At 52.3% G+C, this 24514-nt stretch overlaps 1 protein-coding gene across 1 annotated transcript in view; it reads right to left on the reverse strand.

The window, feature by feature from the left end:
- DCAF11 (DDB1 and CUL4 associated factor 11) overlaps window positions 1-23672 on the reverse strand; it is a 37801-nt gene extending 14129 nt beyond the window's left edge. Inside the window, exons 1-8 of the mRNA XM_082299548.1 lie at window positions 22808-23672; window positions 22545-22648; window positions 21224-21276; window positions 15541-15641; window positions 12052-12198; window positions 10014-10068; window positions 8269-8395; window positions 4960-5136 (exon numbers count right to left, since the gene is read on the reverse strand). Of these exons, the coding sequence (XP_082155674.1) occupies window positions 4960-5136; window positions 8269-8395; window positions 10014-10068; window positions 12052-12198; window positions 15541-15641; window positions 21224-21276; window positions 22545-22601 (717 nt within the window). The 5' untranslated portion in view covers window positions 22602-22648; window positions 22808-23672. The remainder of the gene's footprint in view (window positions 1-4959; window positions 5137-8268; window positions 8396-10013; window positions 10069-12051; window positions 12199-15540; window positions 15642-21223; window positions 21277-22544; window positions 22649-22807) is intronic.
- Window positions 23673-24514: the final 842 nt, after the last annotated feature.

A 24514-nucleotide genomic window follows, 5' to 3' on the forward strand; every position in this document is an offset into this window, starting at 1 on the left:
AAATCCCCCTTTTTTCCCCTTTTTTTCCTCCATTTTTAACCCTTTAAGCGCCTCCCAGTGACCCCAAATCCGCCCCAAATCACCCCAAAACCCCTTCCCAGTCCAAACCAGTCCAAACCAGTTCCCTCCCAGTACAAACCAGTAACCCCAAATCCCATTTTTTCCTCCATTTTTAACCCTTTAAGCGCCTCCCAATGACCCCAAATCCGCCCCAAATCACCCCAAAACCCCTTCCCAGTCCAAACCAGTTCAAACCAGTTCAAACCAGTTCCCTCCCAGTATAAACCAGTACAAACCAGTAACCCCAAATCCCCTTTTTTCCCCATTTTTAACCCTTTATCCCCCTCCAACTGACCCCAAACCACCCCAAATCTCCCTCAAATCACCCCAAAACCCCTTCCCAGTCCAAACCAGTCCAAACCAGTATAAACCAGTTCCCTCCCAGTACAAACCAGTACAAACCAGTAACCCCAAATCCCGCCCTTTTCCACCCATTTTTAACCCTTTAAGCGCCTCCCAGTGACCCCAAATCCGCCCCAAATCACCCCAAAACCCCTTCCCAGTCCAAACCAGTACAAACCAGTATAAACCAGTTCCCTCCCAGTACAAACCAGTACAAACCAGTAACCCCAAATCCCATTTTTTCCTCCATTTTTAACCCTTTAAGCGCCTCCCAGTGACCCCAAATCCGCCCCAAATCACCCCAAAACCCCTTCCCAGTCCAAACCAGTCCAAACCAGTTCCCTCCCAGTCCAAACCAGTCCAAACCAGTCCAAACCACTTCCTTCCCAGTACAAACCAGTACAAACCAGTAACCCCAAATCCCCTTTTTTCCCCCATTTTTAACCCTTTATCCCCCTCCAACTGACCCCAAACCACCCCAAATCTCCCTCAAATCACCCCAAAACCCCTCCCCAGTCCAAACCAGTTCAAACCAGTTCAAACCAGTTCCCTCCCAGTATAAACCAGTACAAACCAGTAACCCCAAATCCCGCCCTTTTTCACCCATTTTTAACCCTTTAAGCGCCTCCCAGTGACCCCAAATCCGCCCCAAATCACCCCAAAACCCCTTCCCAGTCCAAACCAGTCCAAACCAGTTCCCTCCCAGTACAAACCAGTACAAACCAGTAACCCCAAATCCCCTTTTTCCCCCATTTTTAACCCTTTAACCCCCTCCAACTGTCCCCAAACCACCCCAAATCTCCCTCAAATCACCCCAAAACCCCTTCCCAGTCCAAACCAGTCCAAACCAGTTCCCTCCCAGTACAAACCAGTACAAACCAGTAACCCCAAAATCCCCCTTTTTCCCCTTTTCCCTCCATTTTTAACCCATTAAGCGCCTCCCAGTGACCCCAAATCCGCCCCAAATCACCCCAAAACCCCTTCCCAGTCCAAACCAGTCCAAACCAGTTCCCTCCCAGTACAAACCAGTAACCCCAAATCCCATTTTTCCCTCCATTTTTAACCCTTTAAGCGCCTCCCAATGACCCCAAATCCGCCCCAAATCACCCCAAAACCCCTTCCCAGTCCAAACCAGTCCCTTCCCAGTCCAAACCAGTTCCCTCCCAGTACAAACCAGTACAAACCAGTAACCCCAAATCCCCTTTTTCCCCCCTTTTTCCCCCATTTCTCCCCCGTTTTTAACCCTTTTCGCGCCGTTCTTTCGCCGTTTCTTCCCTCTCCAGCCCCTCCCAGTGCCTCCCAGTGCCCTCCCAGTATAAACCAGTGGCTCCCAGTCGCACCCTGGCGTGCAGGAAGGTGAGGCCGTCGCGGTGGCCGGCCAGGACGCCCGCGGGCCCCTCGGGGAGGCAGCGCCGGTCCCAGGCCCGGCCCAGAGCCCTCCCAGTCCGGACCAGTGCGAACCAGTCCGGACCGCTGCCCTCCCAGTACAAACCAGTACAAACCAGTACAAACCAGTAACCCCAAATCCCGCCCTTTTTCACCCATTTTTAACCCTTTAAGCACCTCCCAGTGACCCCAAATCCGCCCCAAATCACCCCAAAACCCCTTCCCAGTCCAAACCAGTCCAAACCAGTTCCCTCCCAGTACAAACCAGTACAAACCAGTAACCCCAAATCCCCCTTTTTTCCCCTTTTTTTCCTCCATTTTTAACCCTTTAAGCGCCTCCCAGTGACCCCAAATCCGCCCCAAATCACCCCAAAACCCCTTCCCAGTCCAAACCAGTCCAAACCAGTTCCCTCCCAGTACAAACCAGTAACCCCAAATCCCATTTTTTCCTCCATTTTTAACCCTTTAAGCGCCTCCCAATGACCCCAAATCCGCCCCAAATCACCCCAAAACCCCTTCCCAGTCCAAACCAGTTCAAACCAGTTCAAACCAGTTCCCTCCCAGTACAAACCAGTACAAACCAGTAACCCCAAATCCCCTTTTTTCCCCCATTTTTAACCCTTTAACCTCCTCCAACTGACCCCAAACCACCCCAAATCTCCCTCAAATCACCCCAAAACCCCTTCCCAGTCCAAACCAGTCCAAACCAGTATAAACCAGTTCCCTCCCAGTACAAACCAGTACAAACCAGTAACCCCAAATCCCGCCCTTTTTCACCCATTTTTAACCCTTTAAGCCCCTCCCAGTGACCCCAAATCCGCCCCAAATCACCCCAAAACCCCTTCCCAGTCCAAACCAGTCCAAACCAGTTCCCTCCCAGTACAAACCAGTACAAACCAGTAACCCCAAATCCCCCTTTTTTCCCCTTTTTTTCCTCCATTTTTAACCCTTTAAGCGCCTCCCAGTGACCCCAAATCCGCCCCAAATCACCCCAAAACCCCTTCCCAGTCCAAACCAGTCCAAACCAGTTCCCTCCCAGTACAAACCAGTAACCCCAAATCCCATTTTTTCCTCCATTTTTAACCCTTTAAGCGCCTCCCAATGACCCCAAATCCGCCCCAAATCACCCCAAAACCCCTTCCCAGTCCAAACCAGTTCAAACCAGTTCAAACCAGTTCCCTCCCAGTATAAACCAGTACAAACCAGTAACCCCAAATCCCGCCCTTTTTCACCCATTTTTAACCCTTTAAGCGCCTCCCAATGACCCCAAATCCACCCCAAATCACCCCAAACCCCCTTCCCAGTCCAAACCAGTCCAAACCAGTCCAAACCAGTTCCCTCCCAGTACAAACCAGTACAAACCAGTAACCCCAAATCCCCTTTTTCCCCCCTTTTTCCCCCCATTTCTCCCCCGTTTTTAACCCTTTTCGCGCCGTTCTTTCGCCGTTTTTTCCCTCTCCAGCCCCTCCCAGTGCCTCCCAGTGCCCTCCCAGTATAAACCAGTGGCTCCCAGTCGCACCCTGGCGTGCAGGAAGGTGAGGCCGTCGCGGTGGCCGGCCAGGACGCCCGCGGGCCCCTCGGGGAGGCAGCGCCGGTCCCAGGCCCGGCCCAGAGCCCTCCCAGTCCGGACCAGTGCGAACCAGTCCGGACCGCTGCCCTCCCAGTACAAACCAGTACAAACCAGTACAAACCAGTAACCCCAAATCCCATTTTTTCCTCCATTTTTAACCCTTTAAGCGCCTCCCAATGACCCCAAATCCGCCCCAAATCACCCCAAAACCCCTTCCCAGTCCAAACCAGTCCAAACCAGTTCAAACCAGTTCCCTCCCAGTATAAACCAGTACAAACCAGTAACCCCAAATCCCCTTTTTTCCCCATTTTTAACCCTTTATCCCCCTCCAACTGACCCCAAACCACCCCAAATCTCCCTCAAATCACCCCAAAACCCCTTCCCAGTCCAAACCAGTCCAAACCAGTCCAAACCAGTTCCCTCCCAGTACAAACCAGTACAAACCAGTAACCCCAAATCCCCTTTTCCCCCCTTTTTCCCCCATTTCTCCCCCGTTTTTAACCCTTTTCGCGCCGTTCTTTCGCCGTTCCTTCGCCCCCAAACCCCTCCCAGTGCCTCCCAGTGCCCTCCCAGTATAAACCAGTGGCTCCCAGTCGCACCCTGGCGTGCAGGAAGGTGAGGCCGTCGCGGTGGCCGGCCAGGACGCCCGCGGGCCCCTCGGGGAGGCAGCGCCGGTCCCAGGCCCGGCCCAGAGCCCTCCCAGTCCGGACCAGTGCGAACCAGTCCGGACCGCTGCCCTCCCAGTACAAACCAGTACAAACCAGTACAAACCAGTAACCCCAAATCCCGCCCTTTTTCACCCATTTTTAACCCTTTAAGCGCCTCCCAGTGACCCCAAATCCGCCCCAAATCACCCCAAACCCCTCCCAGTTCCCTCCCAGTTTGTCCCAGTTCCCTCCCAGTCCAAACCAGTTCCCTCCCAGTACAAACCAGTACAAACCAGTAACCCCAAATCCCGCCCTTTTTCACCCATTTTTAACCCTTTAAGCGCCTCCCAGTGACCCCAAATCCGCCCCAAATCACCCCAAACCCCTCCCAGTTCCCTCCCAGTTTGTCCCAGTTCCCTCCCAGTCCAAACCAGTTCCCTCCCAGTACAAACCAGTACAAACCAGTAACCCCAAATCCCCCTTTTTTCCCCTTTTTTTCCTCCATTTTTAACCCTTTAAGCGCCTCCCAGTGACCCCAAATCCGCCCCAAATCACCCCAAAACCCCTTCCCAGTCCAAACCAGTCCAAACCAATCCAAACCAGTATAAACCAGTTCCCTCCCAGTACAAACCAGTAACCCCAAATCCCCTTTTTTCCTCCATTTTTAACCCTTTATCCCCCTCCAACTGACCCCAAACCACCCCAAATCTCCCTCAAATCACCCCAAAACCCCTTCCCAGTCCAAACCAGTCCAAACCAATCCAAACCAGTTCCCTCCCAGTACAAACCAGTCCAAACCAGTAACCCCAAATCCCCTTTTTCCCCCCTTTTCCCCCCATTTCTCCCCCGTTTTTAACCCTTTTCGCGCCGTTCTTTCGCCGTTCCTTCGCCCCCAAACCCCTCCCAGTGCCTCCCAGTGCCCTCCCAGTATAAACCAGTGGCTCCCAGTCGCACCCTGGCGTGCAGGAAGGTGAGGCCGTCGCGGTGGCCGGCCAGGACGCCCGCGGGCCCCTCGGGGAGGCAGCGCCGGTCCCAGGCCCGGCAGACGCCGTCGTCGCCCCCGCTCAGCACCAGTTGCCCCGAGGCGTCCCCCAGCGCCAGCGCGTTGGCGTCGTCCTCGTGCGCCGGCACCTGCGCGGGCGGGGATACTGGTTTGTACTGGTTTGGACTGGGAGGGGACCGGGAAGGGGTTTGGGGGGTCACTGGGAGGGGTTTGGAGGGGATTGGAGGGGGTTAAAGGGTTAAAAAGGGGGGGAAAAGGGGGGAAAAGGGGAGAAAAGGGGGATTTGGGGTTACTGGTTTATACTGGGAGGGCACTGGTTTGGACTGGTTTGGAATGGTTTGGACTGGGAAGGGGTTTTGGGGTGATTTGGGGCGGATTTGGGGTCACTGGGAGGGGCTTAAAGGCTTAAAAATGGAGGGAAAAGGGGAAAAAAGGGGATTTGGGGTTACTGGTTTATACTGGTTTGTACTGGGAGGGAACTGGTTTGGACTGGGAAGGGGTTTGGGGGTCACTGGGAGGGGTTTGGAGGGGATTGGAGGGGGTTAAAGGGTTAAAAAGGGGGAAAAGGGGGGAAAAGGGGGAAAAAAGGGGATTTGGGGTTACTGGTTTGTACTGGGAGGGCACTGGTTTGGACTGGTTTGGAATGGTTTGGACTGGGAAGGGGTTTTGGGATGATTTGAGGGGGATTTGGGGTGGTTTGGGGTCAGTTGGAGGGGGTTAAAGGGTTAAAAATGGGGGAAAAAAGGGGATTTGGGGTTACTGGTTTATACTGGGAGGGAACTGGTTTGTACTGGGAGGGAACTGGGACAAACTGGGAGGGAACTGGGAGGGGTTTGGGGTCAGTTGGAGGGGGTTAACAGGTTAAAAACGGAGGGAAAAAGGGGATTTGTGGTTACTGGTTTGGACCGGTTTATACTGGGAGGGCACTGGTTTGGACTGGTTTGGACTGGGGAGGGGTTTTGGGGTGATTTGGGGCGGATTTGGGGTCACTGGGAGGCGCTTAAAGGGTTAAAAATGGAGGAAAAAAAGGGGGAAAAAAGGGCATTTGGGGTCACTGGTTTATACTGGTTTATACTGGGAGGGAACTGGTTTGGACTGGGAGGGGACCAGGAAGGGGTTTGGGGGTCACTGGGAGGGGTTTGGAGGGGATTGGAGGGGGTTAAAGGGTTAAAAAGGGGGGGAAAGGGGGAAAAAAGGGGATTTGTGGTTACTGGTTTGTACTGGGAGGGAACTGGTTTGGACTGGTTTGGAATGGTTTGGACTGGGAAGGGGTTTTGGGGTGATTTGGGGCGGATTTGGGGTCACTGGGAGGGATTGGAGGGGGTTAAAAGGTTAAAAATGGAGGGAAAAGTGGATTTGGGGTTACTGGTTTGTACTGGTTTGTACTGGGAGGGCACTGGTTTGTACTGGTTTGGAATGGTTTGGACTGGGAAGGGGTTTTGGGGTGATTTGGGGCGGATTTGGGGTCGTTGGGAGGGGATTGGAGGGGGTTAAAGGGTTAAAAAGAGGGGGAAAAGGGGAAAAAAAGGGGATTTGGGGTTACTGGTTTGTACTGGGAGGGAACTGGTTTGTACTGGTTTGGACTGGGAGGGGACCGGGAAGGGGTTTGGGGGTCACTGGGAGGGGTTTGGAGGGGATTGGAGGGGGTTAAAGGGTTAAAAAGGGGGGGAAAAGGGGGAAAAAAGGGGATTTGTGGTTACTGGTTTGTACTGGGAGGGAACTGGTTTATACTGGTTTGTACTGGTTTGGACTGGGAAGGGGTTTTGGGGTGATTTGGGGCGGATTTGGGGTCACTGGGAGGGGCTTAAAGGGTTAAAAATGGAGGGAAAAGGGGAAAAAAGGGGGATTTGGGGTTACTGGTTTGGACTGGGAGGGAACTGGGACAAACTGGGAGGGAACTGGGAGGGGTTTGGGGTCAGTTGGAGGGGGTTAACAGGTTAAAAACGGAGGGAAAAAGGGGATTTGAGGTTACTGGTTTGGACTGGTTTATACTGGGAAGGCACTGGTTTGGACTGGTTTGGACTGGGAGGGAACTGGTTTGGACTGGTTTGGACTGGTTTGGACTGGGAAGGGGTTTTGGGGTGATTTGAGGGAGATTTGGGGTGGTTTGGGGTCAGTTGGAGGGGGATAAAGGGTTAAAAATGGGGGAAAAAAGGGGATTTGGGGTTACTGGTTTGTGTTGGGAGGGAACTGGTTTGGACTGGTTTGGACTGGGAAGGGGTTTTGGGGTGATTTGGGGCAGATTTGGGGTCACTGGGAGGGGATTGGAGGGGGATAAAGGGTTAAAAATGGGGAAAAAAGAGGAGAAAAGGGGAAAAAAGGGGATTTGGGGTTACTGGTTTGTACTGGTCCCTACTGGTCTGTACTGGTCCGTACTGGTCCGTACTGGTCCCTACCGGTCCGTACTGGTCCCTACTGGTCCATACTGGTCTGTACTGGTCCCTACTGGTCCGTACTGGTCCCTACTGGTCCCTACTGGTCCATACTGGTCCCTACTGGTCCCTACTGGTCCTTACTGGTCCATACTGGTCTGTACTGCTCTATACCAATCCCTACCGATCCCTACTGCTCTTTACCGATTCCTACTGGTCCCTACTGGTTTATACTGGTCCCTACCGGTTTATACCGGTCCCTACTGCTCCGTACTGGTCCCTACTGGTCTGTACTGGTCCCTACTGGTCCATACTGGTCTGTACTGGTCCATACTGGTCCCTACTGGTCCGTACTGGTCCATACTGCTCTATACCAATCCCTACCGATCCCTACTGCTCTTTACCGATTCCTACTGGTCCGTACTGGTTTATACCGGTCCCTACCGGTTTATACCGGTCCCTACTGCTCCGTACTGGTCCCTACTGGTCTGTACTGGTCCCTACTGGTCCATACTTGTCTGTACTGGTCCACACTGGCCCTTACTGGTCCATACTGGTCCGTACTGCTCTATACCAATCCCTACCGATCCCTACTGCTCTTTACCGATTCCTACCGGTCCGTACTGGTTTACACCGGTCCGTACCGGTTTATACCGGTCCCTACCGGTTTATACCGGTCCCTACCGGTCCGTACTGGTCCGTACTGGTCCATACTGGTCCGTACTGCTCTATACCAATCCCTACCGATCCCTACTGCTCTTTACCGATTCCTACCGGTCCGTACTGGTTTATACCGGTCCGTACCGGTTTATACCAGTCCCTACCGGTTTATACCGGTCCCTACCGGTCCGTACTGGTCCGTACTGGTCCATACTGGTCCCCACGCACCCTGAGCACGCGCCGCTGCGCCTGCCGGTCGTAGACGTAGACGCAGCCGTCGTTGGCGGCCGCCAGCACCTCGCGCCCGTCCGGCGCCACCGCCAGGGCGAAGACGGCGAAGCGCCGCTCCTCGGGGCTGGGGGAGGGGCGCGGGGTCACGGCCCGTCCCAGTACAAACCAGTATAAACCAGTAACCCCCCCGAATCCACCCCCCAAAGCGCCCCGGAAGCGCTTTCCCAGCGCCAACCAGTTCCCTCCCAGTAGAAACCAGTAACCCCCAAATCCGCCCCCCAAAGCACCCCAAAACCCCTTTCCCAGTCCAAACCAGTTCCCTCCCAGTATAAACCAGTATAAACCAGTAACCCCCCCCCGAATCCACCCCCCAAAGCGCCCCGGAAGCGCTTTCCCAGCGCGAACCAGTTCCCTCCCAGTAGAAACCAGTAAGCCCCGAGTACGCCTTTTTTTCCCCTTTTTTAAGCCGTTGACCCCCTCCCAGTGACCCCAAGCCCCTCCCAGTTCGCTCCCAGTTTGTCCCAGTTCCCTCCCAGTCCAAACCAGTTCCCTCCCAGTATAAACCAGTACAAACCAGTATAAACCAGTAACTCCAAATCCCCTTTTTCCCTCTGTTTTTAACCCGTTAACCCCCTCCCAGTGACCCCAAATCACCCCAAACCCCTCCCAGTTCCCTCCCAGTTTGTCCCAGTTCCCTCCCAGTCCAAACCAGTTCCTTCCCAGTCCAAACCAGTTCCCTCCCAGTCCAAACCAGTACATCCCAATTCCCTCCCAGTGACCCCCAAATCCGCCCCCCAAATCACCCCCAAAACCCCTTTCCCAGTCCAAACCAGTCCAAACCAGTTCCCTCCCAGTATAAACCAGTATAAACCCCCAAATCCGTCCCCCAAAGCACCCCAAAACCCCTTTCCCAGTCCAAACCAGTCCAAACCAGTTCCCTCCCAGTATAAACCAGTAACCCCCAAATCCACCCCCCAAATCACCCCCAAAACCCCTTTCCCAGTCCAAACCAGTCCAAACCAGTTCCCTCCCAGTATAAACCAGTAACCCCCAAATCCGTCCCCCAAAGCACCCCAAAACCCCTTTCCCAGTACAAACCAGTCCAAACCAGTTCCCTCCCAGTATAAACCAGTATAAACCAGTAACCCCCCCGAATCCACCCCCCAAAGCGCCCCGGAAGCGCTTTCCCAGTCCAAACCAGTTCCCTCCCAGTAGAAACCAGTAAGCCCCGAGTACGCCTTTTTTTCCCCTTTTTTAACCCGTTGACCCCCTCCCAGTGACCCCAAACCCCTCCCAGTTCCCTCCCAGTTTGTCCCAGTTCCCTCCCAGTCCAAACCAGTTCCCTCCCAGTATAAACCAGTATAAACCAGTATAAACCAGTAACTCCAAATCCCCTTTTTCCCTCTGTTTTTAACCCGTTAACCCCCTCCCAGTGACCCCAAATCACCCCAAACCCCTCCCAGTTCGCTCCCAGTTTGTCCCAGTTCCCTCCCAGTCCAAACCAGTTCCCTCCCAGTATAAACCAGCATAAACCAGTAACCCTAAATCCCCTTTTTTCCCCTTTTCCCTCCATTTTTAACCCTTTAAGCCCCTCCCAGTGACCCCAAATCCGCCCCAAATCACCCCAAAACCCCTTCCCAGTCCAAACCAGTCCAAACCAGTCCAAACCAGTTCCCTCCCAGTCCAAACCAGTCCAAACCAGTCCCCCAAGCCCCGCCCCCTTTCCCAGGCCCCGCCCCCACCGCAGCTCCAGCGCCGTGTGGGCGTCGCCGTCGCCGTGGAGATCGAAGACGTGAACTGGGGAGACCAGTACAGACCAGTTTGGACCAGTTCAGACCAGTTAGAACCAGTTCGGACCAGTTCAGACCAGTTAGAACCAGTTCGAACCAATTCAAACCAGTTCAAACCAGTCTGAACCTGTTCAAACCAGTTCAAACCAGTTCAAACCAATTCAAACCAGTTCGAACCAGTCCAAACCAGTTCGAACCCATAAGGAAAATGGCTAAACCAGTATAAACCAGTAAGGCCCAGTCCCTCCCAGTTCAGCTCAGCGTCACCTCCCAGTAACCCCCAGTGACCTCCCAGTTCGTCCCAGTTCATCCCAGTTCAAACCAGTAACATCCCAGTCCCGCCCAGTCCTGTCCCAGTCCCTCCCAATCCCCTCCCAGTTCCCTCCCAGTCCATCCCAGTCCCTCCCAGTATAAACCAGTAACCCCTAAACCCACTCCCAGTCCCTCCCAGTCCCTCCCAGTCCCTCCCAGTTCCCTCCCAGTCCCTCCCAGTCCCTCCCAGTTCCCTCCCAGTCCCTCCCAATCCCCTCCCAGTCCATCCCAGTCCATCCCAGTCCCCTCCCAGTCCATCCCAGTCCCTCCCAGTTCCCTCCCAGTCCCTCCCAGTTCCCTCCCAGTCCCTCCCAGTCCCTCCCAATCCCTCCCAGTCCCTCCCAGTTCCCTCCCAGTTCCTCCCAATCCCTCCCAGTTCTCTCCCAGTCCATCCCAGTCCCGCCCAGTACAAACCAGTAACCCTTAAACCCACTCCCAGTCCCTCCCAGTCCCTTCCAGTCCCTCCCAGTCCCCCCCAGTCCATCCCAGTCCCTCCCAGTTCAGACCAGTCTCTCCCAGTCCCTCCCAGTCCCCTCCCAGTTCCCTCCCAGTTCCTCCCAATCCCCTCTCAGTCCCTCCCAGTTCCTCCCAATCCCCTCCCAGTTCCCTCCCAGTTCCTCCCAGTCCCTCCCAGTCCATCCCAGTCCCTCCCAGTTCCCTCCCAGTTCCCTCCCAGTCCCTCCCAATCCCCTCCCAGTTCCCTCCCAGTCCCTCCCAGTTCCCTCCCAGTCCATCCCAGTTCCTCCCAGTCCCTCCCAGTTCCCCCCCAGTCCCTCCCAGTTCCCTCCCAGTCGCTCCCAGTTGCTCCCAGTTCCTCCCAATCCCCTCCCAGTTCCTCCCAGTCCCTCCCAGTTCCTCCCAATCCCCTCCCAGTCCATCCCAGTCCCTCCCAGTCCCTCCCAGTTCCATCCCAGTCCCTCCCAGTTCCCTCCCAGTCCCTCCCAATCCCTCCCAGTCCCCCCCAATCCCCTCCCAGTCCCTCCCAGTCCCCTCCCAGTCCCCTCCCAGTCCAAACCAGTCCCTCCCAGTCCAAACCAGTCCCTCCAAATCCCCATTTTTAACCCTTTCTCCTCCATTTTTCACCCGTTTTTCACCGTTTTTTCCCCTCCCAGTCCCTCCCAATCCCCTCCCAGTCCCTCCCAGTCCCTCCCAGTCCCCCCAAATCCCCATTTTTAACCCTTTCTCCTCCATTTTTCACCCGTTTTTCACCGTTTTTTCCCCTCCCAGTCCCTCCCAGTCCCCTCCCAGTCCCTCCCAGTCCCTCCCAGTCCCCTCCCAGTCTCTCCCAGTCCCTCCCAGTCCCCTCCCAGTCCCTCCCAGTTCCATCCCAATCCCCTCCCAGTTCCCTCCCAATCCCCTCCCAGTCCCTCCCAGTCCCTCCCAGTTCCCTCCCAGTCCCTCCCAGTTCCCTCCCAGTTCTCTCCCAGTCCATCCCAGTCCATCCCAGTATAAACCAGTAACCCTTAAACCCACTCCCAGTCCCTCCCAGTCCCTTCCAGTTCCTCCCAATCCCCTCCCAGTCCCTCCCAGTCCCTCCAAATCCCCATTTTTAACCCTTTCTCCTCCATTTTTCACCCGTTTTTCACCGTTTTTTCCCCTCCCAGTCCCTCCCAGTCCCTCCCAATCCCCTCCCAGTCCCTCCCAGTCCCTCCCAGTCGCTCCCAGTCGCTCCCAGTACCGGCACTGGACCAGGAGCAGTAGAGTCCCTGGGAGCCGTCGGGGCTGAACGCCACGTCCAGGATGCTCCAGCCCACCTGGCGCCCCCTGGTGGCCCGGAGGACCCGCAGCCCCTCCCCCGTCACCTCGAAGAGACGCAGGGTGTGGTCTGGGGGGGGAGGGGGTTTTGGGGTGAAATCCGGGGGTTTTGGGTTAAAATTTGGGGGGTTTTGGGGTGAAATCCGGGGGTTTTGGGGTTAAAATTTGGGGGTTTTGGGTCAGAATTCGGGGGTTTTTGGGGTGAAATCCGGGAGGTTTGGGTCAGAATTTGGGGGGTTTGGGGGTTTTGGGGTGAAATCCGGGGGTTTTGGGTTAAAATTTGGGGGGTTTGGGGGAACATCCGAGGGTTTTGGGTGTTTTGGGTTGAAATTTTGGGGATTTGGGTCAGAATTTGGGGGGTTTGGGGGGAAATTTGGGGATTTTGGGGGTTTTGGGGAGAAATCCGGGGGGTTTGGGTCAGAATTTGGGGGTTTGGGGGGGAAATTTGGAGGTTTTGGGGAGAAATTTGGGGGATTTTGGGTGAAATTTGGGGATTTTGGGATGGAATCTGGGGGTTTTGGGGGGAAATTTGGGGATTTTGGGGGATTTGGGGAGAAATCCGGGGGTTTTGGGTCAGATTTCGGGGGTTTTGGGGGGAAATTTGGGGATTTGGGGATGAAATTCGGGGATTTTGGGGGGTTTTGGGTCAGAATTTGGGGGCTTTGGGGTGAAATTTGAAGAATTTGGGTTGAAATTCGGGGTATTTGGGTCGAAAAATCCCCCCAAAATCCCCCCCAAAACCCCAAAAATCCAGAAAAAACCCCAAAAAATCCCCAAAAAATTCCCAAAAAATCCCCCAAAAATGAAATAAATTTGGGAAATTCCTACCAAATTTTGGGCCACGCCCCCCCGAACCCAAACCACGCCCCCAACCCCCCCCAAATCCCCCTAAAAACCCCCAAAAATCCAGAAAAAATCCCAAAAAATCCCCCAAAAATGAAATAAATTTGGGAAATTCACGCCAAATTCCCGGCCACGCCCCCAAACCCCAAAAATCCCCCTAAAAGCCCCCGAAAAACCCCCCTAAAAATAAAAAAAAAAAAACCCCAACCCCCCCAAAATTCCCCAAAAATCCCCCAAAAATCCAGAAAAATTCCAAAAAAATCCCAACAAATTCCCAAAAAATCCCCCAAAAATGAAATAAATTTGGGAATTTCCCGCCAAATCCCCGGCCACGCCCCCAGACCCCAAACCACGCCCACAAGAGCCCAAAGCACGCCCCCAAAGCCCCCAAATTCCCCTAAAAAACCCCAAAAAATCCACCACAATTCCTCAAAAATTCCCCAAAAAATTCCCAAAAAATCCCCAAAACCCGGGATAAATTTGGGAAATTCCCGCCAAATCCCCGGCCACGCCCCCAAACCCTCAAAACCCCCCTAAGAACCCCCGAAAAACCCCCAAAACCCCCCAAAAAATCCCCCCAAAAAATCCAGAAAAAATCCCAAAAAACCCCCAAAAATCCCCCCAAAAATCCAGAAAAAACCCCAAAAAATCCCCAAAAAATCCCCAAAAAATGAAATAAATTTGGGAAATTCCCGCCAAATCCCCGGCCACGCCCCCAAACCCTCAAAATCCCCCTAAGAACCCCCGAAAAACCCCTCCAAAAAACCCCCAAAAATCCAGAAAAAACCCAAAAAAATCCCCAAAAAATTCCCCAAAAATGAAATAAATTTGGGAAATTCCCGCCAAATCCCCGGCCACGCCCCCAAACCCTCAAAACCCCCCTAAAAACCCCCGAAAAAGCCCAAAACCCCCCAAAAAACCCGAAAAAATCCCAAAAAAATCCAGAAAAAAATCTCAAAAAACCCCCAAAAATCCCAAAAAATCCCCGAAAAATGGGATAAATTTGGGAAATTCCCTCCAAATCCCCGGCCACGCCCACAAGAGCCCAAACCACGCCCCAAACCCCCAAAATCCCCATAAACCCCCCCCAAAAAATCCCCAAAAAATCCCGAAAAAACCCCAAAAATCCCCAAAAAATCCCCCCAAAAATGAAATAAATTTGGGAAATTCCCGCCAAATCCCCGGCCACGCCCCCAAACCCTCAAAACCCCCCTAAAAGCCCCCCCCCAAAACCCCCAAAAAATCCAGAAAAAATCCCCAAAAAATCCCCCAAAAAATCCCGAAAAAAACCCAAAAATCCCCAAAAAATCCCAAAAATGAAATAAATTTGGGAAATTCCCAAAAATCCCCGGCCACGCCCCCAAACCCTCAAAACCCCCCTAAAAACCCCCGAAAAACCCCTCCAAAGAATCCAGAAAAAATCCAGAAAAAAACCCCAAAAAACCCCCAAAAAACCCTCAAAAAATCCAGAAAAAACCCAAAAACCCCCCAAAAAACCCCTCAAAAAATGAAATAAATTTGGGAAATTCCCGCCAAATCCCCGGCCACGCCCCCAAACCCTCAAACCCCCCCTAAGAACCCCCGAAAAACCCCCCAAAAAACACGAAAAAATCCCCAAAAAATCCAGAAAAAAATCTCAAAAAACCCCCAAAAATCCCAAAAAATTCCCGAAAAATGGGATAAATTTGGGAAATTCCCGCGAAATCCCCGGCCACGCCCACAAGAGCCCAAACCACGCCCCAAACCCCCAAAATCCCCATAAAACCCCCCCAAAAAAATCCACAAAAATTCCCCAAAAAATCACCAAAAAATCCCAAAAAATCCCCAAAAAATGGGATAAATTTGGGAAATTCCCGCCAAATTCCCGGCCACGCCCCCAAACCCTCAAAACCCCCCTAAAAATCCCCGAAAAACCCACCAAAAAACACGAAAAAATCCCAAAAAAATCCAGAAAAAAATCTCAAAAAACCCCCAAAAATCCCAAAAAATTCCCGAAAAATGGGATAAATTTGGGAAATTCCCGCGAAATCCCCGGCCACGCCCACAAGAGCCCAAACCACGCCCCAAACCCCCAAAATCCCCATAAAAACCCCCCAAAAAATCCACAAAAATTCCCCAAAAAATCACCAAAAAATCACCAAAAAATCCCAAAAAATCCCCCAAAAATGAAATAAATTTGGGAAATTCCCGCCAAATCCCCGGCCACGCCCCCAAACCCTCAAAACCCCCCGAAAAGCCCCCGAAAAACCCCAAAAAATCCAGAAAAAATCCCAAAAAACCCCAAAAAATCCAGAAAAACCCCCAAAACATCCCAAAAAAATCCCCAAAAAATGAAATAAATTTGGGAAATTCCCGCCAAATCCCCGGCCACGCCCCCAAACCCTCAAACCCCCCCTAAGAACCCCCGAAAACCCCCCCAAAAAACCCCAAAAAATCCCGAAAAAACCCCAACCCCCCCCAAAAAACCCCCCAAAAAATCCCGAAAAAATCCCCAAAAATCCCCAAAAATCCCCAAAAATCCCCAAAACCTCCCCAAGGGCCGGGATAAACCGGGGAAGGCCCCGCCCACCCTGGCAGGCCGAGAGGAAGCGGCGGCCGCAGTCGGAGAAGATCCCGCAGAAAACCTTGTGGGGGTGGGGCTGCAGCGCGGCCGCGTGGTTGGGCAGGAAACTGCGGGGGGAGGGGCGGGGCTACGTCACAGCCGGATCCCACCGGTTCGGACCGGTTCGGACCGGTTCACACCAGTTCGAACCAGTTCACAGCAGTTCAAACCGGTTAAAACCAGTTCGAACAGGTTAAAACCAGTTCAAACCAGTTCACACCAGTCCAAACCAGTAACTCCCAACCCCCAGACCAGTAAGGGAAATGCCCAAACCAGTTCAGACCAGTTCAGACCAGTCCAAACCAGTTCAGACCAGCTCAGACCAGTTCAGACCAGTTCAAACCAGTACAAACCAGCCCAAACCAGTTAAAACCAGTTCAAAGCGGTTAAAACCAGTTCAAACCAGTTCAAACCAGTCCAAACCAGTAACTCCCAACCCCCAGACCAGTAAGGGAAATGCCCAAACCAGTTCAGACCAGTTCAGACCAGTTCACACCAGTGCGAATCAACACAAACCGGTTCAAACCAGTTCAAACCAGTTCAAACCAGCTCAAACCAGTTCAAACCAGTTAAAACCAGTTAAAACCGGTAACTCCCAACCCCCAAACTAGTTAGAAAAATGCCTAAACCAGTTCAGACCCGTTCAGACCAGTTCAAACCAGTTAAAACCAGTTCAAACCGGTTAAAACCAGTTAAAACCAGTTAAAACCAGTCCAAACCAGTAACTCCCAACCCCCAGACCAGTAAGGGAAATGCCCAAACCAGTTCAGACCAGTCCAAACCAGTTCAGACCAGTTCAGACCAGTTCACACCAGTTCAAACCAGTGCGAACCAACACAAACCGGTTAAAACCAGTTCAAACCAGTTCAAACCAGTTCAAACCAGTAACTCCCAACCCCCAGACCAGTAAGGGAAATGCCCAAACCAGTTCAGACCAGTTCAAACCAGTTCAGACCAGTTCATACCAGTTAAAACCAGTTCAAACCGGTTAAAACCAGTTCAAACCAGTTAAAACCAGTTCAAACCAGTAACTCTCAAGCCCCAGACCAGTAAGGGAAATGCCCAAACCAGTTCAGACCAGCTCAGACCAGTTCAGACCAGTTCACACCAGTTCACACCAGTTCACACCAGTGCGAACCAACACAAACCGGTTCAAACCAGTTCAAACCAGTTCAAACCAGTTCAGACCAGTAACTCCCAACCCCCAAACTAGTCAGAAAAATGCCCAAACCCGTTCAGACCCGTTCAGACCAGTACAAACCAGCACAAACCAGTTAAAAACCAGTTCAAACCAGTAACTCCCAACCCCCAAACTAGTCAGAAAAATGCCCAAAACAGTTCAAACCAGTTCAAACCAGTCCAAACCAGTAACTCCCAAACCCCAGACCAGTAAGGGAAATGCCCAAACCAGTTCAGACCAGCTCAGACCAGTTCAGACCAATCCAAACCAGTTCAGACCAGCTCAGACCAGTTCAGACCAGTTCAAACCAGTGCGAACCAGCCCAAACCAGTTAAAACCAGTTCAAACCGGTTAAAACCGGTTAAAACCAGTTCAAACCAGTTCAAACCAGTAACTCCCAACCCCCAGACCAGTAAGGGAAATGCCCAAACCAGTTCAGACCAGTTCAGACCAGTTCAGACCAGTTCACACCAGTGCGAACCAACACAAACCGGTTCAAACCAGTTAAAACCAGTTAAACCCAGCCCAAACCAGTAACTCCCAACCCCCAGACCAGTAAGGGAAATGCCCAAACCAGTTCAGACCAGTCCAAACCAGTTCAGACCAGTTCACACCAGTTCACACCAGTTCAAACCAGTGCGAACCAACACAAACCGGTTAAAACCAGTTCAAACCAGTTCAAACCAGTTCAAACCAGTAACTCCCAACCCCCAAACTAGTCAGAAAAATGCCTAAACCAGTTCAGACCCGTTCAGACCAGTTCACACCAGTTAAAACCAGTCCAAACCAGTAACTCCCAACCCCCAGACCAGTAAGGGAAATGCCCAAACCAGTTCAGACCAGTTCAGACCAGTTCAGACCAGTTCAAACCAGTAACTCCCAACCCCCAAACTAGTTAGAAAAATGCCCAAACCAGTTCAGACCAGTTCGAACCTGTTCAAACCGGTTAAAACCAGTTAAAACCAGTTCAAACCAGTCCAAACCAGTTCAGACCAGTACAAACCAGCACAAACCAGTTCACACCAGCAGAAACCGGTTAAAACCAGTTCAAACCAGTTCAAACCGGTTAAAACCAGTTCAAACCAGTAACTCCCAACCCCCAGACCAGTAAGGGAAATGCCCAAACCAGTTCAAACCAGTTCAGACCAGTTCAGACCAGTTCACACCAGTGCGAACCAACACAAACCGGTTCAAACCAGTTCAAACCAGTTCAAACCAGTTCAAACCAGTAACTCCCAACCCCCAAACTAGTCAGAAAAATGCCCAAACCAGTTCAGACCCGTTCAGACCAGTTCGAACCAGTTCACACCAGTTCAAACCAGTTAAAACCGGTTAAAACCAGTTCAAACCAGTTCAAACCAGTTCAAACCAGTAACTCCCAACCCCCAGACCAGTAAGGGAAATGCCCAAACCAGTTCAGACCAGTTCAGACCAGTTCAGACCAGTTCACACCAGTTCACACCAGTTCACACCAGTGCGAACCAACACAAACCGGTTCAAACCAGTTAAGACCAGTTCAAACCAGTAACTCCCAACCCCCAAACTAGTCAGGAAAATGCCTAAACCAGTTCGGACCGGTTCACACCAGTTCAAACCAGTTTGAACCAGTTCAAACCAGTTCAAACCAGTCCAAACCAGTAACTCCCAACCCCCAGACCAGTAAGGGAAATGCCCAAACCAGTTCAGACCAGTTCAGACCAGTTCAGACCAGTTCAAACCAGTAACTCCCAACCCCCAAACTAGTTAGAAAAATGCCCAAACCAGTTCAGACCAGTTCAGACCAGTTCAGACCAGTTCAAACCAGTACAAACCAGCACAAACCAGTTAAAACCAGTTCAAACCGCTTAAAACCGGTTCAAACCAGTTCAAACCAGTCCAAACCAGTAACTCCCAAACCCCAGACCAGTAAGGGAAATGCCCAAACCAGTTCAGACCAGTTCAGACCAGTTCACACCAGTGCGAATCAACACAAACCGGTTCAAACCAGTTCAAACCAGTTCAAACCAGCTCAAACCAGTTCAAACCAGTTAAAACCAGTTAAAACCGGTAACTCCCAACCCCCAAACTAGTTAGAAAAATGCCTAAACCAGTTCAGACCCGTTCAGACCAGTTCAAACCAGTTAAAACCAGTTCAAACCGGTTAAAACCAGTTAAAACCAGTTAAAACCAGTCCAAACCAGTAACTCCCAACCCCCAGACCAGTAAGGGAAATGCCCAAACCAGTTCAGACCAGTCCAAACCAGTTCAGACCAGTTCAGACCAGTTCACACCAGTTCAAACCAGTGCGAACCAACACAAACCGGTTAAAACCAGTTCAAACCAGTTCAAACCAGTTCAAACCAGTAACTCCCAACCCCCAGACCAGTAAGGGAAATGCCCAAACCAGTTCAGACCAGTTCAAACCAGTTCAGACCAGTTCATACCAGTTAAAACCAGTTCAAACCGGTTAAAACCAGTTCAAACCAGTTCAAACCAGTCCAAACCAGTAACTCCCAACCCCCAGACCAGTAAGGGAAATGCCCAAACCAGTTCAGACCAGTTCACACCAGTTCACACCAGTTCAGACCAGTTCACACCAGTGCGAACCAACACAAACCGGTTAAAACCAGTTCAAACCAGTTCAAACCAGTTCAAACCAGTAACTCCCAACCCCCAGACCAGTAAGGGAAATGCCCAAACCAGTTCAGACCAGTTCAAACCAGTTCGAACCAGTAACTCCCAACCCCCAGACCAGTAAGGGAAATGCCCAAACCAGTTCAGACCAGTTCAGACCAGTTCAAACCAGTAACTCCCAACCCCCAGACCAGTAAGGGAAATGCCCAAACCAGTTCAGACCAGTTCAGACCAGTTCAGACCAATCCAAACCAGTTCAGACCAGTTCAAACCAGTGCAAACCAGCCCAAACCAGTTAAAACCAGTTCAAACCGGTTAAAACCGGTTAAAACCAGTTCAAACCAGTTCAAACCAGTAACTCCCAACCCCCAGACCAGTAAGGGAAATGCCCAAACCAGTTCAGACCAGTTCAGACCAGTTCACACCAGTGCGAACCAACACAAACCGGTTAAAACCAGTTCAAACCAGTTCAAACCAGTTAAAACCAGTAACTCCCAACCCCCAGACCAGTAAGGGAAATGCCCAAACCAGTTCAGACCAGTTCAGACCAGTTCACACCAGTGCGAATCAACACAAACCGGTTCAAACCAGTTCAAACCAGTTCAAACCAGTTCAAACCAGTTAAAACCGGTAACTCCCAACCCCCAAACTAGTCAGAAAAATGCCTAAACCAGTTCAGACCCGTTCAGACCAGTTCAAACCAGTTAAAACCAGTTCAAACCAGTTAAAACCGGTTAAAACCAGTTCACACCAGTTAAAACCAGTCCAAACCAGTAACTCCCAACCCCCAGACCAGTAAGGGAAATGCCCAAACCAGTTCAGACCAGTTCAGACCAGTTCAGACCAGTTCAAACCAGTAACTCCCAACCCCCAAACTCGTCAGAAAAATGCCTAAACCAGTTCAGACCAGTACAAGCCAGTTCAAACCAGTTAAAACCAGTTCAGACCAGTTCCAACCAGTTCAAACCAGTTCAGACCCGTTCGAACCAGTTCAAACCAGTTCAGAGCAGTTCAAACCACTTAAAACCAGTTAAAACCAGTTCAGACCAGTAACTCAAAACCCCCAAACCAGTAAGGAAAATGCCCAAACCAGTTCAGACCAGTTCAAACCAGTTCCAACCAGTTTGAACCAGTTCACACCAGTCCGAACCACCCCAAACCAGTCCGAACCAGTTCAAACCAGTTCAAACCAGCTAACACCAGTTCAGACCAGTCCAAACCAGTTCAAACCAGTTCAGAGCAGTTCAGACCACCCCAAACCAGTCCGAACCAGTTCAAACCAGTTAACACCAGTTCAGACCAGTCCAAACCAGTCCCAACCAGTTCAAACCAGTCCAAAGTCTGTCCCAGTTCAAACCAGTAACCCCCAACCCCCGAACCAGTCCAAACCAGTACAAGCCAGTACAAACCGGTTCAAACCAGTCCCTCCCAGTCCCTCCCAGTTGCTCCCAGTCCATCCCAGTTCCCTCCCAGTACAAACCAGTAACATCCGAGTCCCCTCCCAGTCCCTCCCAGTTTGATCCCAGTCCCCTCCCAGTCCCCTCCCAGTCCATCCCAGTCCCTCCCAGTCCATCCCAGTCCCCTCCCAGTCCCTCCCAGTTCTTCCCAGTTCCCTCCCAGTTCATCCCAGTTCCCTCCCAGTCCCTCCCAATCCCCTCCCAGTCCCTCCCAGTTCCCTCCCAGTTCCCTCCCAGTCCCTCCCAGTTCCCTCCCAGTCCCCTCCCAGTCCCTCCCAGTCCCTCCCAATCCCCTCCCAGTCCCTCCCAGTCCCTCCCAGTTCCCTCCCAGTCCCTCCCAGTCCCTCCCAGTTCATCCCAGTCCCCTCCCAGTCCCTCCCAGTCCCTCCCAGTCACTTACTGGGAGCTCAGCTGGGATCGCTCCTCCCGGGAGAAGCTCCGCCCCCACTCGCGCTGGGGGAGGGGCGCGATCAGGCCCCGCCCCCTCCCAGTCCAAACCAGTCCAAACCAGTTCGGACCAGTAACCCCCAAATCCCCTTTTTTAACCTTTTTTTTTTGCCATTTTCCCCCTCCCAGTTCCCTCCCAGTATAAACCAGTAACCCCTGAATCCCCTCCCAGTCCCTCCCAGTTCATCCCAGTTCATCCCAGTCCAAACCAGTAACCCCCAAATCCCCATTTTTAACCCTTCTTTGGCCATTTTCACGCCGCTTTTCCCCTCCCAGTCCCCTCCCAGTTCATCCCAGTATAAACCAGTAACCCCTGAATCCACTCCCAGTCCCTCCCAATCCCCTCCCAGTCCCCTCCCAGTCCCTCCCAGTCCCTCCCAGTCCCCTCCCAGTCCCTCCCAATCCCCTCCCAGTCCCTCCCAGTCCCTCCCAGTCCCCTCCCAGTCCCTCCCAGTCCCCTCCCAGTCCCTCCCAATCCCCTCCCAGTCCCTCCCAGTCCCTCCCAGTCCCCTCCCAGTCCCTCCCAATCCCCTCCCAGTCCCCCCCAATCCCCTCCCAGTCCCTCCCAGTTCCCTCCCAGTCCCCTCCCAGTTCCCTCCCAGTCCCCTCCCAGTCCCTCCCAGTCCCTCCCAGTCCCCTCCCAGTCCCCTCCCAGTCCTTCCCAATCCCCTCCCAATCCCCTCCCAGTCCCTCCCAGTCCCCTCCCAGTCCCTCCCAATCCCCTCCCAATCCCCTCCCAGTCCCTCCCAATCCCTCCCAGTTCCCTCCCAGTCCATCCCAGTCCCTCCCAGTCCCTCCCAATCCCTCCCAGTCCCTCCAGTTCCCTCCCAGTCCCTCCCAATCCCTCCCAGTCCCTCCCAGTCCCTCCCAGTCCCCTCCCAGTCCCTCCCAGTTCCCTCCCAGTTCCCTCCCAGTCCCTCCCAATCCCCTCCCAGTCCTTCCCAGTCCCCTCCCAGTCCCTCCCAGTCCCTCCCAATCCCCTCCCAATCCCCTCCCAGTCCCCTCCCAGTCCCTCCCAATCCCCTCCCAGTCCCTCCCAATCCCCTCCCAGTCCCTCCCAATCCCCTCCCAGTCCCTCCCAGTCCCTCCCAGTCCCTCCCAATCCCCTCCCAGTCCCTCCCAGTCCCTCCCAGTCCCTCCCAGTCCTTCCCAGTTCCCTCCCAGTCCCTCCCAGTCCCTCCCAGTCCCCTCCCAGTCCCTCCCAATCCCCTCCCAGTCCCTCCCAGTCCCCTCCCAGTCCCTCCCAGTCCCTCCCAGTCCCTCCCAGTCCCCACCTCTCGCAGCAGTCGGGGCAGGTTCCGCTCCGGGGCCGCCCCTCCCCCCCCCCTCATTTCCCAGCGCAGCTCGCGGAGGGCGGGGCCGGGTGGGGGAGGGGCGGCTGCGGGAGAAGGGGCGGGGTCAGGGCAGAGGCCACGCCCCATTTAAGCCCCGCCCCTCCCCTTTATGCCCCGCCCCTTTCCATTCAAGCCCCGCCCCCTTAAGCCCCGCCCCATCCCTCCAAACCCCGCCCCCTCTTCAAGCCCCGCCCCCTCATCACCTGCGGGCCCCTCCTCCTCCTCCGCTTCCGCTTCCGGTTCCGCTTCCGCTTCCGCTTCCGGGTCGGACTCGGAGCCGTCGGAATCCGGGGGGGGGTCCCGGAGCCCCCCGCGCTGGGCCCTGAGGGGGGGAGGGGAAGGAGCGGGAATCAGCCGGAATTCAGCCGGAATTGACCCAAAAATTCACCCAAAAATTCAGCCGGGATTGACCCAAAAATTCAGCCGGGATTGACCCAAAAATTCAGCCGGGATTGACCCAAAAATTCAGCCAAAAATTCAGCCGGGATTGACCCAAAATTGACCCGAAATTCACCCAAAAATTCAGCCGGGATTGACCCAAAAATTCAGCCGGAATTGACCCAAAAATTCAGCCGGGATTGACCCAAAAATTCAGCCGGAATTGACCCAAAAATTCAGCCGGGATTCACCCAAAAATTCACCCGGAATTGACCCAAAAATTCAGCCGGAATTGACCCAAAAATTCAGCCGGAATTGACCCAAAAATTCAGCCGGGATTGACCCAAAATTGACCCGAAATTCACCCAAAAATTGACCCGGAATTGACCCAAAAATTCAGCCGGAATTGACCCAAAAATTGAGCCGGGATTGACCCAAAAATTCAGCCGGGATTGACCCAAAAATTCAGCCGGGATTGACCCAAAAATTCACCCGAAAATTCACCCAAAAATTCACCCAAAATCACCCGGAATTGACCCAAAAATTCACCCGAAATTCACCCAAAATTCGCCCAAAATCCGCCCGAAATTCACCCAAATCAACACGAAATCCATCCAAAATCTGCCCGAAATTCACCCAAAATTGCCCCAAAATTCCCAAAAAATCCCCAAAAATTCCCAAAAAATCCTTTAAAAATCCCCCCAAAATTCCTCGCAAAATTCCCTAAAAATTCGCTAAAAATTCCTTTAAAATTCCTTAAAAATTCCCCAAAAAATCCCCCAAAAATCCCTAAAAATTCCCAAAAAACTCCCTAAAAATTCCCCAAAAATTCGGAAAAAATTCCCAAAAAATTACCAAAAAATCCCCCCCAAAATCCATAAAATTTCCCCAAAAATCCCCCAAAATTCCCAAAAGTTCCCTCAAAAATCCCCCAAAAATTCCCTTTAAAATTCCAAAAAAATTCCTTAAAAATCCCCAAAAAATCCCAAAAAATTCCCCAAAAATCCCCAAAAATTCCCTAAAAATTCCCCAAAAATCCCCAAAAAATCCCCAAAAAATCCCCAAAAATTCCCAAAAAATCCCCAAAAAATCCCAAAAAATTCCCCCAAAAATCCCCAAAAATTCCCCCAAAAATTTCCAAAAAATCCCCCAAAAATGCTCTTAAAAATTCCCTAAAAATTCCTTAAAAATTCCCCAAAATCCCCCAAAAAATCCCCAAAAATCCCCAAAAAATCCCCAAAATTCCAAAAAAATCCCCAAAAATTCCCAAAAAATCCTTTAAAAATCCCCCCCAAATTCCTCGCAAAATTCCCTAAAAATTCCCTAAAAATTCCTTTAAAATTCCTTAAAAATTTCCCAAAAAATCCCCCAAAATTCTCAAAAGTTCCCTCAAAAATCGCTCAAAAATTCCCAAAAAATCCCCAAAAATTCCCCCAAAAATTTCCAAAAAATCCCCCAAAAATTCCCTTAAAAATTCCCAAAAAATTCCTTAAAAATCCCCAAAAAATCCCAAAAAATCCCCAAAATTCCCA

Source organism: Coloeus monedula (assembly GCF_965178545.1).
Source record: "Coloeus monedula genome assembly, chromosome: 32".
Lineage (NCBI taxonomy): Eukaryota > Metazoa > Chordata > Aves > Passeriformes > Corvidae > Coloeus > Coloeus monedula.